The sequence below is a fragment of the Dendrobium catenatum genome, unplaced genomic scaffold, assembly GCF_001605985.2.
Source record: "Dendrobium catenatum unplaced genomic scaffold, ASM160598v2 fragScaff_scaffold_911, whole genome shotgun sequence".
Lineage (NCBI taxonomy): Eukaryota > Viridiplantae > Streptophyta > Magnoliopsida > Asparagales > Orchidaceae > Dendrobium > Dendrobium catenatum.
Window position 1 is genome coordinate 464612 of NW_021319373.1, and position 15175 is coordinate 479786.

Consider the following 15175-nt stretch of genomic DNA (forward strand, 5'->3'; position numbering starts at 1 on the left):
TGATACCTTGGTTTTTCTTAAACTTAACAGCCATAGGAATCCCGGTCAGAAAACAGCAATGGAGCAGATACGTTGGAATGCAACACCAGCCGACACCCGAGAACGATAGAAGAACAGTAAAACAATACAAGATAGCAAACTGATATCTCAAGAGATTTAAAATGAAGAGAAAAATAGAAGAGATAGTTCAGTTCCACAACATGCATAAGGATAAAGGCCTAATTTTATAAGGATGGCAGGAGTGCATGATACCATGGCCAGCATGCTCGCGTTCGTAATCTGTAGAAACTATACTATTTTTGGGGACGAGGAAATACGAGTATATATATACGAGTATATATATATATATATATCCTCAAACAACAAAATGAACTTAGTTACAAAGCCATACATAGTTATAGTTTGGGGCATTCTCGGTCCATGTCTTTTATTCGGGAGAGTAGAAGTCCTTGCTCGACTATATAACAATCCTTTTTTACTTTTAGTTTGGCTTCATACCAGAAATTTAACTGAACAAAGAAATCAGCAGTTGATCGAAGCAGTCCTGGAAAACAATGATTTGAGTACAATTAATTATTTGCTCAGCAATAACGAAGTCCGTACATGAGGATGGACGCTGGAAACTGTAAAGCTATAACTACGAGGTAAGTTCAAACCTTGATAAACCCTTCCCAGCCTCCAATGAATATGTATCATTTGGCAATAATCCTTCCAAATTGGCGTTGTCAAGATTTCCTGATTCCAGAGCTTGTACAATGTGTTTCAGGCCCTAATAAAGGTAAGAAATAGACTGTCACATAACAGAAACCACCATAATATAACAGTATATAACAAAGTTTCAAGATACACCAACTTATACTAAAATACATGTGCTGAAAGCAAAGATATTCCAGGAAAATAAACCTTTGAATTTGCAGATTCTGCGGATCCTATGCAACCACGCATGTTACTGATCAGCTTTGGACCTTCCTGCATTGTGTTGGTGTTAAACAGGATAAACAGAAGCTTAAAGTTAGCAACAGGATGAAAGCGCTTCTAAAAGAGAAAATGCAGGGATAAAACAAACATAAACGATATTGACACTAGAAATGACTGAATACACCGTTCCAAAAGCTGCTGGTATAGGGGAAACTGTCATCCTCATGATGAAAACTTGGCATAACTAACAATCAACTAAATTGTAGGACATCAAGCCAGAAAACAGGATATGATACAATTTAAATTTATAGCTCCATCCAATAGCATAAGACAAAAAAAGCACTAATAATCCTACGTAAGGATAATCATGAATCAATAACAGTTTTACTGCTAAAAAGAATTCCAATGCAGTATTCACTAGTTTATTCAAGTCATTGGAGGTGCATAGCCATGTTTCTCCTGAATTTCATGGAATAGATGTTCACATTCTTCTTTTATTTCTTCTACTCCAGTCTGAAAGGAACTGTATAAACAGACCCAGCTGATTATGAAGCATTTTGACATAAATTAACTAAGGATTTCGTTGGCTTGTACTAGATGTGAAGTTTAGAAGTCTATCTTGGTGGATTCAACCATTTTCTATTGGTGTATCGAGGCACTGAATAGTTTATTGATTACATCATAGCAACTTTGATTTTAAGCATAAGATGATCCTATATGGAGATGACGTTGGAATCTTCGTCATGGGAATTTCATTCATGCTTGACGAACCTGTTCAAGGCTGTGATTATGAATATTTCGGTGTTTAGTTACTAAAAATGATTTCCACAAGCCAAGCAATTGTATTGATCAACCACCAACAAAATAGTGGAAAGTTGCTGCTAAAAAAGAGCTACGTCACTGATGGAGAACAATAAGTTATAAAGTATTACTTCTCGTTACTTCCCTCATTTTATCAATGTGTAAATATCCTTGGTCAATTATCTTTTCTTCTTTTTTTTCTTTTTTTTTTTCTTTTTTTTTTTTTTTTTTTTTTTTTTTTTTTTTTTTTTTTTTTTTTTTTTTTTTTTTTTTTTTTTGCTTGTGAGTAGATCTCTACAAACATAGTGTTCTAACCATGATATTTTAGAATAATAAACAGACAATGGAAGTTTAGAAAACAGGCTTCAGTTCTTGCAAAAACAGTAGCAATCATGAATAAATATATTTAGGCAAAGTCTCAGGTTAAGTAAAATTTGTATGGGTGATTTGTTTACAACTCCCTATAGTTTGGCCTTCTATGAAAGGAAAACAATTTTAAAACTTAGTAAACAAGGACAGTAATTTACAATATTTTTCAAACGAAGACAATTAGCCCGAATCTTATGTCAAAATCTTTTAAACTCATGTTATGATACCGTAGTACTGTTACTAAGGTTTGTTATGAAACTTGGTATGGTTTTTTATCAGGTTGGGTTATAAATCCTAATAATATAATTATGGTATCAGACGAAATTCTGGTAGAAGTGCTAACAAGTTTTTGAGAAATTATGGGCATAACGTGAGTCAGATATCCTTGTTTACAAAATAAAATATCGTCTTTTCTCATTAAAAAACCCCAATTACAGATAGCTTTCTATAAATATCCTGATAGGAAATACTTGTATGCACAAGTAAACCTAACCCAAATCAAGTATCTAAACAAAGACAACTGCTGTCCACAGCAGAAAACAGCCCAAAACAGTGAGAAATCTGAGAGAAAATTGAGAGATATCCAAAGGAAATCAAAGCAAACACTTATATTCCACTAATAGATGAAAAGCGCTTGCAAGATACAATTTTCCTTCAATTCGAAAGGAAGGAAAAACTCTCCACTATCTCCAGCAATGCCAAGAGCCAAGAACAAACCCTAGATCTCAAATAAAATTCAAATTCAAGATGAGAGCCAAACTCTCACCATAAATCCTAATTAAAGACAAAGGAAAATTACAAAATACCTAAAACAGCCCTTCATTCAAAAATTTCCCTCTCAAAATCGATTTAACCCCAAGTGGGGCCCACAGGGGCTTCCACCCCTCTTGTTTTTTCCGCCCAGCCAGGCCTCCGCCTGGAATAAACTTGGACCGGTCCTGGTTGGACCGATCCAGCTGGCCCCTCCTGGGCCGGCCTAACAGTACTCCCCTCCCAAAAACTCACATTGTCCTCAAGGTAAAAGTCGGGGAACTGTTGCTTCACAATTTCATATGGCTCCCAGGTGGCTTCGTATTTGGGAAGATCCTTTCATTTATTCAACACCTCCTTGTTTCCCTTTTTATCAAACCTCACCCCTTCCAGCTGCATGGGTTCCATGACCACCTCCAAATCCTCTGTCAAAGATGCTGGTAGTTCAATAGCTACCTGTTCCCCTAGTGCTCTCCTCAGCTGTGATACATGGAACACCGGGTGTATAGTAGCGAAGGAGGGTAACTTCAGACGATACGCCACTACTCCAATCTTCCCCAAGACTTCATAGGGACCAAAATACCTCGGTGCCAGCTTTTCATTTGTTCTGTTAGCTACTGATTTCTGCCTGTAGGGTCTTAGCTTCAAGAACACCTCCCCCACTTCATATTGTATATCTCTCTTGTGTGTATCGGCTCGCTTCTTCATAATTTATTGTGCACTTCCTAGATGTTTCTTTAACTCCTCCAACATCTGGTCTCTTTCCTCTAGATACTGCTCAACTGAAAAGATCAGCATGTTTCCCCACCCATAATGCACTAAATATGGGGGGTCTCTTCCATAGAGTACCTTAAAAGGGGTCATTTGGGATGCAGAATGATACGAAATATTATATCAATACTCTACCCATGGTAACCATTTTGCCCACTTACGTGGTGTTTCCGAAGCAAAACACCACAAATAGGTCTCCAAATTCCGATTTACCACCTCTGTCTATCCGTCTGTCTGTGGATGGTAGGCGGTACTCCTCTTGAGAGCAGTGCCCTGCATTCTGAAGAGTTCCTTCCAAAACTAACTAAGGAACACTGTCTCTATCTGACACAATTGAACAAGGGAATCCGTGTAATCTCACCACCTCTCTAATAAATGTTGCTTCCACTGAGACCACGGTGTACGGGTGTTGCAGAAGGACGAAATGTGCATACTTACTGAGGCGGTCCACCACTACCAAAATGATTGTGAATCCCTCTGAGTGAGGTAGGCCGTCAATGAAATCCATGGACACTTCCTCTCAAACTCTGTTTGGAAGTTCCAAGGGTTGGAGTAGCCCTCCTGGTGTCATCACCATGTATTTATTTATTTGGCACACCTCACACCTTGCCACCAGCTCATCCACATCTTTATGCATACCTTCCAATAGAGCTTCGTTGCTAGCCTCCTATACGTCTTCTGAACTCCTGAATGGCCTCCAACAGCATTGCCATGGAACTCCTGCAACAAGTGGGGGATATCTATGGAAGTTCGTGGCATCACAAACCTCCCTTGATATAATAGTCTCTCTCCCTCAATACAATAATCCGGATGGCTACTCTTGTCTTTCTTCAGGTCTTCCCTGATCTTTCCCAACTCTTTATCCCGCTAGCTTTCTTCCTTAATGGCCCCCAGTCAACCATCAGGGGTACTGAAACTGTCAACTCCTAAAACTCCCCCACACACCTGGATAAGGCGTCAGCCGCCTTGTTTTTCACCCCTGGTCGATACTGAATCTCAAAATCGTAGCTCAACAGTTTTGATAACCACCTCTGCTGTTCCTCAGTCACCATCCTTTGCTCCAGCAAGAATTTCAGGCTCCGCTGACCCTACGAACAATGAAATGTCTACCCAACAGGTAAGGGCGCCACTTCTGAATGGCAAAGACGATGGCCATCAGTTCTCTCTCGTACACTGACTTCAACCGTGCCCTATTCGATAGCACCTGGCTGAAATAAGTTATAGGATCTCCACCGTTCTCTCCCTCTAGGATCTCCACCTCCAAATTTCTCCTCCCCCGCAAAGGGTTCGGATTTCCTCCCATGCCATGGCCGTTGGTTGTCTCTCTTACTTCCGATGCCGCCGGATTGGTCTTCATTTCAAGTAATTTCTTCATCATTTCTTCCATCACGGTGAACTTCCCCTCCAACCTTTCAATGTTGTACGTGATTTGATTTTGAAAGTCAAAGAATCTTCCCTCGAAATCGGATTTCAATTGTCCGACTTCGCCTTCCAAGACTTGAACCTTCTTTCCGACCATCGTTCTTCCCAACGGATCTAAAAAAAAAAAACACCTTCCGGAAGCCGAAAGCTCGCTAAAAAATAGGGATTTCAGCCGCCTAAGGTCCCCAATCGATGCTTTGATACCAATTTGATAGGAAATACTTGTATGCACAAGTAAACCTAACCCAAATCAAGTATCTAAACAAAGACAACTGCTGTCCACAGCAGAAAACAACCCAAAACAGTAAGAAATCTGAGAGAAAATTGAGAGATATCCGCAGGAAATCAAAGCAAACACTTATATTCCACTTATAGATGAAAAGCACTTGCAAGATACAATTTTCCTTCAATTCGAGAGGAAGGAAAAACTCTCCACAATCTCCGGCAATGCCAAGAGCCAAGAACAAACCCTATATCTCAAATAAAATTCAAATTCAAGATGAGAGCCAAACTCTCACCATAACTCCTAATTAAAGACAAAGGAAAATTACAAAATACCTCAAACAGCCCTTCATTCAAAAATTTCCCTCTCAAAATCGATTTAACCCCAAGTGGGGCCCACAGGGGCTTCCGCCCCTCTTGTTTTTTCCACCCAGCCAGGCCTTCGCCTGGAATAAACTTGGACCGGTCCTGGTTGGACCGGTCCAGCCAACCCCTCCTGGGCCGGCCTAACATATTCCTCTATTTTTATAGGTGGCTCTTTAATATAAATGAATTTTACTTTCCATTTGAAACTATATTTCAAATGAGAAAGTAAAAATCTGTTTCTCTTTAAAAGAATGAATCACTCAAAAAAAAATGTTAAATGCAGCAGCGCTTCAAAACATCAACCATCCTTATCACTGCCAACATCTTTGATGACTACAAAGACTCAAATATTTTAAATTTAGGAATTTTTGACCGAGTATAAACCAACAATGAAGCATTAAGTGTTCATCATAGCATGGACTGCCTTATGGAAGAGTCATGGTTAGTGTCTAACAATCATTAGCTGATTAGGAATAAGTCACCCATACTGCACAAGTCCAATATACAAGTTCAATGTGTTGACAATAGCATAACAATTTTTGCTACATAATTTTTTTATCCGTCCAACAAGTTATATAAGTTTTCAGATTCAAGCTTCTTAAACTACCATGCATGAAAGAAATAGAAGGGGAAAACACCTTAACAAACAAACGAGTATCTAGTCTTGATCTGCAAGGGAAGAGGCTAAATTTACACAAAATCAAAAGAACAAAAATTGACTCTTTAGCTCCTGATAAACTACTAGCACACTAAACAGGCAGGCATTGAGATTAAATTTACTGAGAATCTTGTAGTGATCTAACTATCCATTAAGATTCATAAAATTAGTGCTATGTTATTTCATTCATGAACACAATCAATTACACATCAAAAAAGTTGGATTATTGAGAAAAACAACAGAGTATACTGCAAATTTTGAAAACAAAACTCACATTATCGCCTAGCAGAGGCGGAACCATGTTGTGCTTAGGGGGGGCAATTGCCCCCCCTCAAATTTTTTTTTTTTTTGTTTTTTTATAAGAGAAATTTTTTTTTATATATAGAGAAAATTTTTTTGCCCCTCCTAAAAAATTACTTTTGCCCCCCCTAAAAAACTATTTTAATTATTTTTATATTGTATTGCCCCCCCTCAAAATTGAAGCTGGTTCCGCCCCTGTCGCCTAGATTTAAAAAGGAAGGAGCAAGTCCACAAGGGACCATTCAATCCAAGACAAAGTGCTATGATGTTCTAATTAGAGGTTTGAGACAGCAACCTAAACTTAACAGTCAAATTGCTGTAAATCTAACGTTAAACGAAGATCAAATAAATATTAAACATATATTAATTTGTTCTTTGAGAAAAAATTGACATAAAAAAGAGTAACGAGTTAGACAATAGTAAAACAACACCAAAACATAGTTGGGCCAAAGTGGAGTGCAGAGCACAGATGGAGAACTAGAAAACAAACCTGCAAAAACTCGAGCAGTTTCCCCTCTTTATCAGGAAAAGTGTTACAGAGGTGATGAATACCAGCACATAGAAAGGCCTGTTGACGAAATGCATGAGTAAGGATGGCGCAATAATATATTAATATGAATGATTGTAGTTAGGAGAAACTTCTTAGTAATCACTAGATGTCTATTTGAAGTAATGTGGTTACCATACAGGTAATCACAACTCATTAAACTAGTAAGGTTCGGTCAAATGTACAAGATCCAACAATTCTTTACTAATTAAAAGAAAAATATTAGGCCGCTTAACAATACAGGCTTCAGTAATTTCAAAATTAATAAATAAACATCAAGCCTTATGATTCGTCATTTCAACAATGAAGTTGTCACATGAAGTGTCATGCCACCATGACTGCGCCTCTTCTTCCCGATAGCAACGATGGCTGGTAGGAACAGTAGATGGTCTTCTCTCCACTCCGGTGGGGGTAGTGATGGTAGGAAGGCTTCTAAGGAAGGCAACTATTGGAAGGTTTAGGAAGGCAAAGGTTTTGAGGCTTGCAAGCAGGTTTTGATGGTCGCCCATGATGCTGATTCCAAGCTTTCAGCTGCTCTCTGATCACAAGCAGCTTTCGTTGGATGATAACTATTTCCGCGAGCCAGATATGGGGTCCGATCAAAACTTTTCTAGCATTCGTCAGGACCTGGATTCTTCCGTCCAAGTGATTAGGTCGGAGCTCATGGAGTCGGATTGCCTTGGCTTACCTCGTGAGCCGTCACTGTGGTCTGTTCGGAGCTTTTCTCCTGTCCGTGAGCTTCTGTCGGATAGCTTACATCAGGTTGGTTTCCTTGATTCGAACATCCCGTGTGTGGATGTCGTGAATGATATTTCAGTGTATGATCGTATGGTAGATTCTGGTTTAAAATGTGTGAATAGTTTGGAAAGACGTTGGATTCCTATAGGGTAAAATCCCCCATTGTTGCAGCTCAATATCCTCTAGTAACTGAAAATTACATTCCAACTATTTGTGTTAATGCTTCTACGCCTAGTCCTCTTAACTTGGAAGCAATTGGTGCAGAATTTCAACCCCTTTCCAGCAAACAGAATTCACCAAAACAGTCTAGGGAGTTTGGTGATCAAAGTCCAAGTCATTTTGCTTGGAGGAAGCCTTCTTACACTCCTTTAGACAAGATCCACAGACGAGGTGTTTGATGAGGATAGTATTTCCTTGAGCCTTAACCTTGACAAAGTTCGAGAGAATATCTCTAAATTGGAATGTGCTCTAGTTGGGAAACTTCCTGGAAAGCGGATCTCCTTTGCTTGGCTCCAAGGTGAACTATCAAGGCAATTGTCTCATGTTGGGGAGTTTCAATTAATCATCATTGCTCCAAATTGCTTTATTTGTATTTTTCAAAGCACCGAAGCTCGTGATATAATAATCATCCTTAGGGGTGGTCCTTGGATTGTGGCCGGAAGCATAATTGGCCTTGATCGGTGGTCATGTTCCTTTTCTCTTGAGGATATGAAGGGGTTCGCTCGCCTATTTGGGTCCAGTTTCCTTGGCTTCCTCTAATGTATTGTATTGGGATCCTTCCAATATTGCTCATATGGCTGCTATGATTGGAGAACCTCTTTGGATGGATGAGCAATCATCCGCTTGGGGTCAAAGTTCTTTTGCTAGAGTGTGTGTCTGTATTGATCTTACACAGAAACTCTCTCATCTTTATTTCCATTGTGGAATTATTGGTCATAAAATGGAGGCTTGCCCTTACAAGACTAAGCTGCGGCCTGTTGACAACACTCTTCAATCTTCTGCTTTGGATTTACATAATCTTGTTTCTCCTATGCATACTCAGCCTTTTGATTCTACATCTTCCCAACCTTCAGGCCAATTGGGATCTTGGAATATCGTCACTAGAAGGTGAATGCCAAAGCAGAAAAGCCATCTTCCCGTAAACCCTTCTAATGGTCATGAAATGAGGAGCCCCATTCCAAATTCCAACCCATAGCCTATTGTCTTTACTGCTCAAAAATCTCAACAGCAGATTGAAGTATTGAACCTCTCAAAGAAAAACCTAGAGTCTTTCGGAAGGAACTGCAGCAGCTGGGGCCTATCACCATTGCCCCTCGTAAGAGGAAAAAAGCAACTGATGAGATCTTGGACAAGGATTTGAGCCTCTCAAATGATCATTATTGAGGTCTTCTTGGGTATATTGTCTTCTACAATACCATGGGGGATCTCTCTTTTTCAAAAGAGGGGTTTTTTTTCTCTTTGCTCTTTTCTTTTTTTGGTTGTTTTTTCTTTAAATTTCTTTATCTGTCTTCTCTTTTGTATTAGGGAGGAGGCTTAGTAGATTTTTTTTCCTGTTTGTACTTTTTTGTTCCCCTCTTTTATTTTAATGAAATATCTTTTTATGGGGTTTAAAAAAAAAATCAAACCATGAAGAACTATGATGCACCGACACTTCTCCTGAAAGAGGTATGCAATGTCACGTCACATATTAAACACAACACGCATCAGATACTCCTCTAATATGTATCGGACACGCAAAAGATGTTTCTGATTAAAAAATAATTAAAACAAAATTGAATACACGTCTTAAATATTTTATGAATTTTATTTTAAAATGTAATTTCTTTTAGTTCAAATTTTTATTTATTAAAAATAAAACTATATTTCTTATTTTCTCTCTATATTCTCAAATCAATCGTCTGTACTCAATATCTCATTCCCCAAACATTACCATTTTCATTTCTCTTTAATGGTTTACAACTAGGGTTTTATAACAACACACGATGTCATCTCTCTGATGTTGTCAAAACAACCATATTAACATTAAAGTATGAAGATATCTTGACGTTAACTCTCAACGCCACCAATTTCTACACCAATAATCACACCCCCGCTATTTAAAAAAAAAAAATAAGCCCCTCATAGTCTCGACGACCCATCTTTGTCCAACTCATCTAAACATCGACGACCGAGGTCATCTCGTCATCAAGGGAAGATGTTGTATCGACATCAAGGGTCGATGTTGTCTCAACATCAAAGCCCAATGCCCATTGCACAACATTAATGCCCGACTCTCGACAACATTGTCGTCTCCTCTCTCGATGTCTGACAGGACATCCTATGTTTAATAATTTTAAGCATATATCCTTATTAAATGACATATTATTTCTCAATTATTCTTAATATTCAACTTATTTAATTTTTATACACTATCATATAACCCATGTATATGTCCTATATTTTTGATGATTAACATGTCTCGTATCTGTTCTGTATTGTATCCGTGCCACCATATATGTGTCTGTGTATCATAGGTGAAGAATGTTAAAAGTGCTAAGGTGGCCAGTTGAAATTTTCTATAAAACAGCATTGACATCAGGAATGTTATATGAACTGAGTGTTCAGCAACAAATAAGAAAATTGACAGTGCAAACATTTGGAAATGTACAGCAATAAGGAGAAGCATTAATAATATGGGAAAATTTTTGTGATAGTCAGAAAAGCTAACACAAAATCTAATTTAAGCTAAGAAATTTAAAATTCTCTTGAAAGATTTAACAAATCTAGCATTAACAACAAGAAAAACAAAGAAAATAATAGAAATGATGCTGATTATCATGATGATGAGGGTGGTGGTGGTGAGGAGAAACTGTATATTTTAATAAATCTGACTAAATTTTTCTGTATACTTATGATCACGTTACTAAAACAAACCTAATTAAATTAAAGGAGGCTTACATATATAACAACAAAGTGTTTCTTTTTATAAAACTGATGCTAAGCTTCTAGGTGAATTAACTCACTGATGTATTTGAGAGTGATAGAACTAAAAAATTAAGAATGAGACAAATTACTGAGAATGAAAACTGATATTTTTAGTATCTCTTCAAGATTTTGAATGATATTATTATAAACAGAAGCACTTGGGTGTCATTACTAGAGTTGTTTATATGTATCTAATAAGTTTACCATATAAGATAGTAACTGTGAGTATTTACTAATCGATAATCACCTTAGAAGTATTTCATGCCCATAATATTAATATATAATTTCAGCAGCCCCATCCATTTATAATCAACCATCCCCTTCATCTTTTTATTTAAACTTACAAGCATAAGTAAATAATTAAATACTGTCAGAATTCAAAAAAAAACTCTAAAAAGGTAAAGGTTTTAGAGAAAAAATAATAATTAAACAACCTTCAGATATATGAATACCATCAACTATCATTATAAACATTCCACATCCATACATCTTAACAAAGTGCATCTTGCTATAATCCTAACTTGGCCAATCCAAATTCAGTAAATCGAGTGGGAAAACTATATTTTGTTGCAATCATAATTATAGAAAAATAACTTAAAAATAAAGATGACTGGCAGACTGCAATACTTTATATATTATCTCAACAGCAACGATGATCATGTTTTCTTTTTCTTCTTTTTAAGAGTGGGGGTTGTGTGAGTCATCAATTGGTGATTTGAAAAAAAAACGTTTGTATAAAAAGATACCTGCTTCCTTTCAATTGTATTCATCTTCCCATCCTGCATGAAAAAAAGGAGAAAAGGAATATAAACTGATACTGAAAATGTATATGAAATTGAGAAAATAAACCACACAATGATTTCAAAAACAAAATTGCTCACCATACTGTAAACAATTTGTTGGATAGAGCTCAAGTCAAAGCCAATGTTCTCAAGCTTTCCACGAACCTGTGTAACCTGCTTAGAAGAACAGCATTGATCATGAATAAAGTACAAAGAAAGATTGCAACAAAAGCAGTCAAGATATGTAAAAGTACAACACAATAAAAATAAGTTTACAAGTGGATTCTATCCAAAATTCAGATATGCGGTAAATATAAATCTCGTATTATGATTAATAGTCGGATAGGACATAACCTCATCTCTTATATCTTTTGACATCAATTTCTGTTCATCCAATTTTCCATCTAGGCCCTCAATCCGCTGTGTTAAATGCCTCTTGGTTGCCTATGAGAGAGATAGAATATATAAGCGAGGTTGCATTTGAATTGTTCACATAATTACAAAAACCTATTTGGTGAACATTGCCAAGTACCAGAAGAAAAAAAAACAAGGGTTAGTTGCATCTGCAAAAATCAGGTCATTTGAATTAAACAATGTAAAAAAATATATCCTTCTATTCAGAGGCCCATGAAGAAAAGGAAATACCATGATCAAAGTAAGCTCATTAAAGCATCATCCAACAAAATAATAGGCCATCTTATTCAGGAGTGCAATAATGCTAAAAATCTGTAATATGTGTTTATAAAATGAAGCAGCTGCAAAAACGTGCTTTAATTTGTCATATATTAGTGCCTGGAGTACAAATTTACGACACAATACTCTGCAATTTCCCACAACATTCTACAGTGTCGCACTGCACCAATTGCATTTAAGCAAACTTCCTTTTTCTTATGTTGAGCCCCACGGCCAAACTTGATCAAACTCACTTATATGTCAACCATCTTCCCTCAGGGAACCCGAAACTCTAGTTTCATATCTCATCTTCTAAAAGATGATTCGCTGTCCTTGCATTCTACCCGAGATTGAAGGAAGTCATTGTATAATGGAAGCTTCTTCTACCTACAGTAATTCCTCTCACCCCTAGTTAGAATATAGAAAGAATCTTGTAATGGCATATGATTAAGTACTATGATAATTCATGGGTATTTAAGGAATAAAAATGTATAATGAAGCACTGACTAGTATTAAAGATAGTTTTAACAGCAATATTACATCAAGAGGATGAGTAATGAGTCCATATTCTTTAATTGGTTATGACATGTTTACAAAAAATATTCCAAATGGGATGCATTGGAGTATACCTGATGCGGACATCCAACCGTCCATGGCTATCCGAGGAGCTGAAGATCAACGACTATCATCGTCCCACGTTATCTTATATTTTATTTGTAATTTTTTAAATTTTTATTATAAATTTTCCGTTTTTACCTTCACTTAAGAGGGTCGTCCTATGTAAGCCTTAGAGGCATATGTGTCTTGTTTTAATTTCTTAGGCCTGTATATAGATGCCCTTTTTTGTGTAATAGGATGATGAATTGTTAATGAAATTTTATTCTACTTGTTTGATCTCTTAGTGAGTTCATGAGCGGAGAAGGATCTCTTTGTGAGTTCTGAGATTCCCAAGATCTCTTTGTGAGTTCTTGAGGAAGTGGAAGGATCTCTTTATGAGTTCCGAGATTCCCAAGATCTCTTTGTGAGTTCTTGAGAAAGTAGCGCTTGTAGATCTTTTTGTGAGTTCTAGAGTTCGCCGAAGTTATTTTTGTGGAAATCCGGGTGGGAGATATTTGAGGTTAGTAAATTCGTAGTCGTTTGAATCCCTTGAATTTTCCCTCTTTCCTCCCCTTGCAATTGCCGCCGTCTAGCTCTGAGCCGCCGGCCACCTGGCTGCCTCCTCCCGCCGGCCAGCCCACCCTCTAGGCCTTGGGCCGCCGGCCTGGTGCTCTCCACGGGCAGCCACCCCGTTTGCCCAAGCTCGTGAATTCCAAATCATGGTGTTTTAATAAATTGCCTAATTAAGAATCCCTCTTAAGGCAAGGCAATTAATGACATTTAGAGATATTTAAAATTTGAATTCGTTTCCCTCTCATATTAAATCTATTTGGGGAAGTTACTTAAGATATAATTAAATCTGAAATTATAATTCATATTTAATTAATTTATTTACTCTCCATGGGCCCCACTTAATTAACATTACTTCTCTCTTCCCCTCCATGCTTGGCCGACCCCCTCATTGAGCATAATCTCTCTCCTATCTCATTAATAGCCCCCCTCATTAAGCCTCCCACAATTCCCTCTCATCCAATTTAATTCTCCCCATTAAATTTGAATTTAAATTCAAATTCATCCCGCCAATTCCACTTAATCTGAAATTTAATTTCAGATTTCCATTCTCTCTCCCCAAATTGATTTGGGATTTAATTAATCTTGCCACCTAGGCAAGTAAATGACATTTACGTTTTACATCAGTATGAGAAGAGGCAACAGGAAGGGAAGACTTTTCTTAGGCTATTCTTTGTGGACAACACATGGAGGAGAAGAGGCAACCGACGGGGAACTTTTCTTGGGCTGTTCTTTGTGGACAACATGTGAGGAGTAGAGGCAGCCGGCAAGGAAGACTTTTCCTTGGCTATTCTTTGGGGGCAATAGGTGGAGGAGAAGAGGCAACCGGTGGAGAAGACTTTTCTTGGGTTGTTCTTCATGGAAAGCGGGAGGAGAAGAGGCAACTGATGGTGAAGACTTTTCCTGTGATGTTCTTTGTGGACATCAAGCGGAGGAGAAGAGGCAACCGGCGGGGAAGACTTTTTCTGGGTTGTTCTTTGTGGACAGCGGTTGGAGGAGAAGAGGCAACCGGCGGGGAAGACTTTTCTTTGGTTGTTCATTGAAAACAACAGGTGGAAGGCATGTGACCGCAGTTTTTGTGGACAACATGTGGTGTATAGCCTTTTCTAGACTGTTTTTCTGTGGACAACAACATTTTTAAAGGAATGATATCCATGGTTAAGCTTGAAATTGAGAAATTCACAACTCTAAATAATTTTAGTCTATGGAGGTTGAAGATGAAAGCTCTTTTAGTCCATCAAGGTCTTGATGCAGCCCTATCAGAGGAAGAGATCTTAAGAATATAATAAAGATCGCACAGGGATGTGCTTAATATGGCACATAGTGCAATCCTTGTGTGCCTAAGAGATGAAGTTCTAAGGGAGGTTGATAATGAAAGAACGGCTATAGAGATTTAGGAAAAATTAGGATCTCTATGTCTCAAAGCTCTCCAGCCAATAGGCTTTACCTCAAGAAGTTGTATATCTTGCAAATGGATGATTCTAAGCACTTGGATGAATTCAATCCGATTATCTTAGATTTGAAAAGCATGGGAGTGAAGATTGAGGATGAAGATCAAGCAATTATTTTGCTAAGCTCATTACCTTCTAGGTTTGAGCATTTTGTGAACACCTTTTTGTATGGGAAAGAGACTCTTGCTTGGTCAAAGTCAAGGTTGCACTCAACTCCAAAGAGATTCAAAGGGGGGTTAAGGTGAAGCATGAAGGGGCGGTTGATGCCCTTGTCATG

At 37.8% G+C, this 15175-nt stretch overlaps 1 protein-coding gene across 1 annotated transcript in view; it reads right to left on the bottom strand.

Annotated features, from left to right (window-relative positions):
- Positions 1 to 201: 201 nt before the first annotated feature.
- Positions 202 to 15175, bottom strand: part of LOC110095387 — a 21197-nt gene continuing 6223 nt past the window's right edge. Inside the window, exons 8-14 of the mRNA XM_020820915.2 lie at positions 11963 to 12052; positions 11708 to 11782; positions 11573 to 11605; positions 7068 to 7145; positions 904 to 969; positions 657 to 769; positions 202 to 544 (exon numbers count right to left, since the gene is read on the bottom strand). Of these exons, the coding sequence (XP_020676574.1) occupies positions 523 to 544; positions 657 to 769; positions 904 to 969; positions 7068 to 7145; positions 11573 to 11605; positions 11708 to 11782; positions 11963 to 12052 (477 nt within the window). The 3' untranslated portion in view covers positions 202 to 522. The remainder of the gene's footprint in view (positions 545 to 656; positions 770 to 903; positions 970 to 7067; positions 7146 to 11572; positions 11606 to 11707; positions 11783 to 11962; positions 12053 to 15175) is intronic.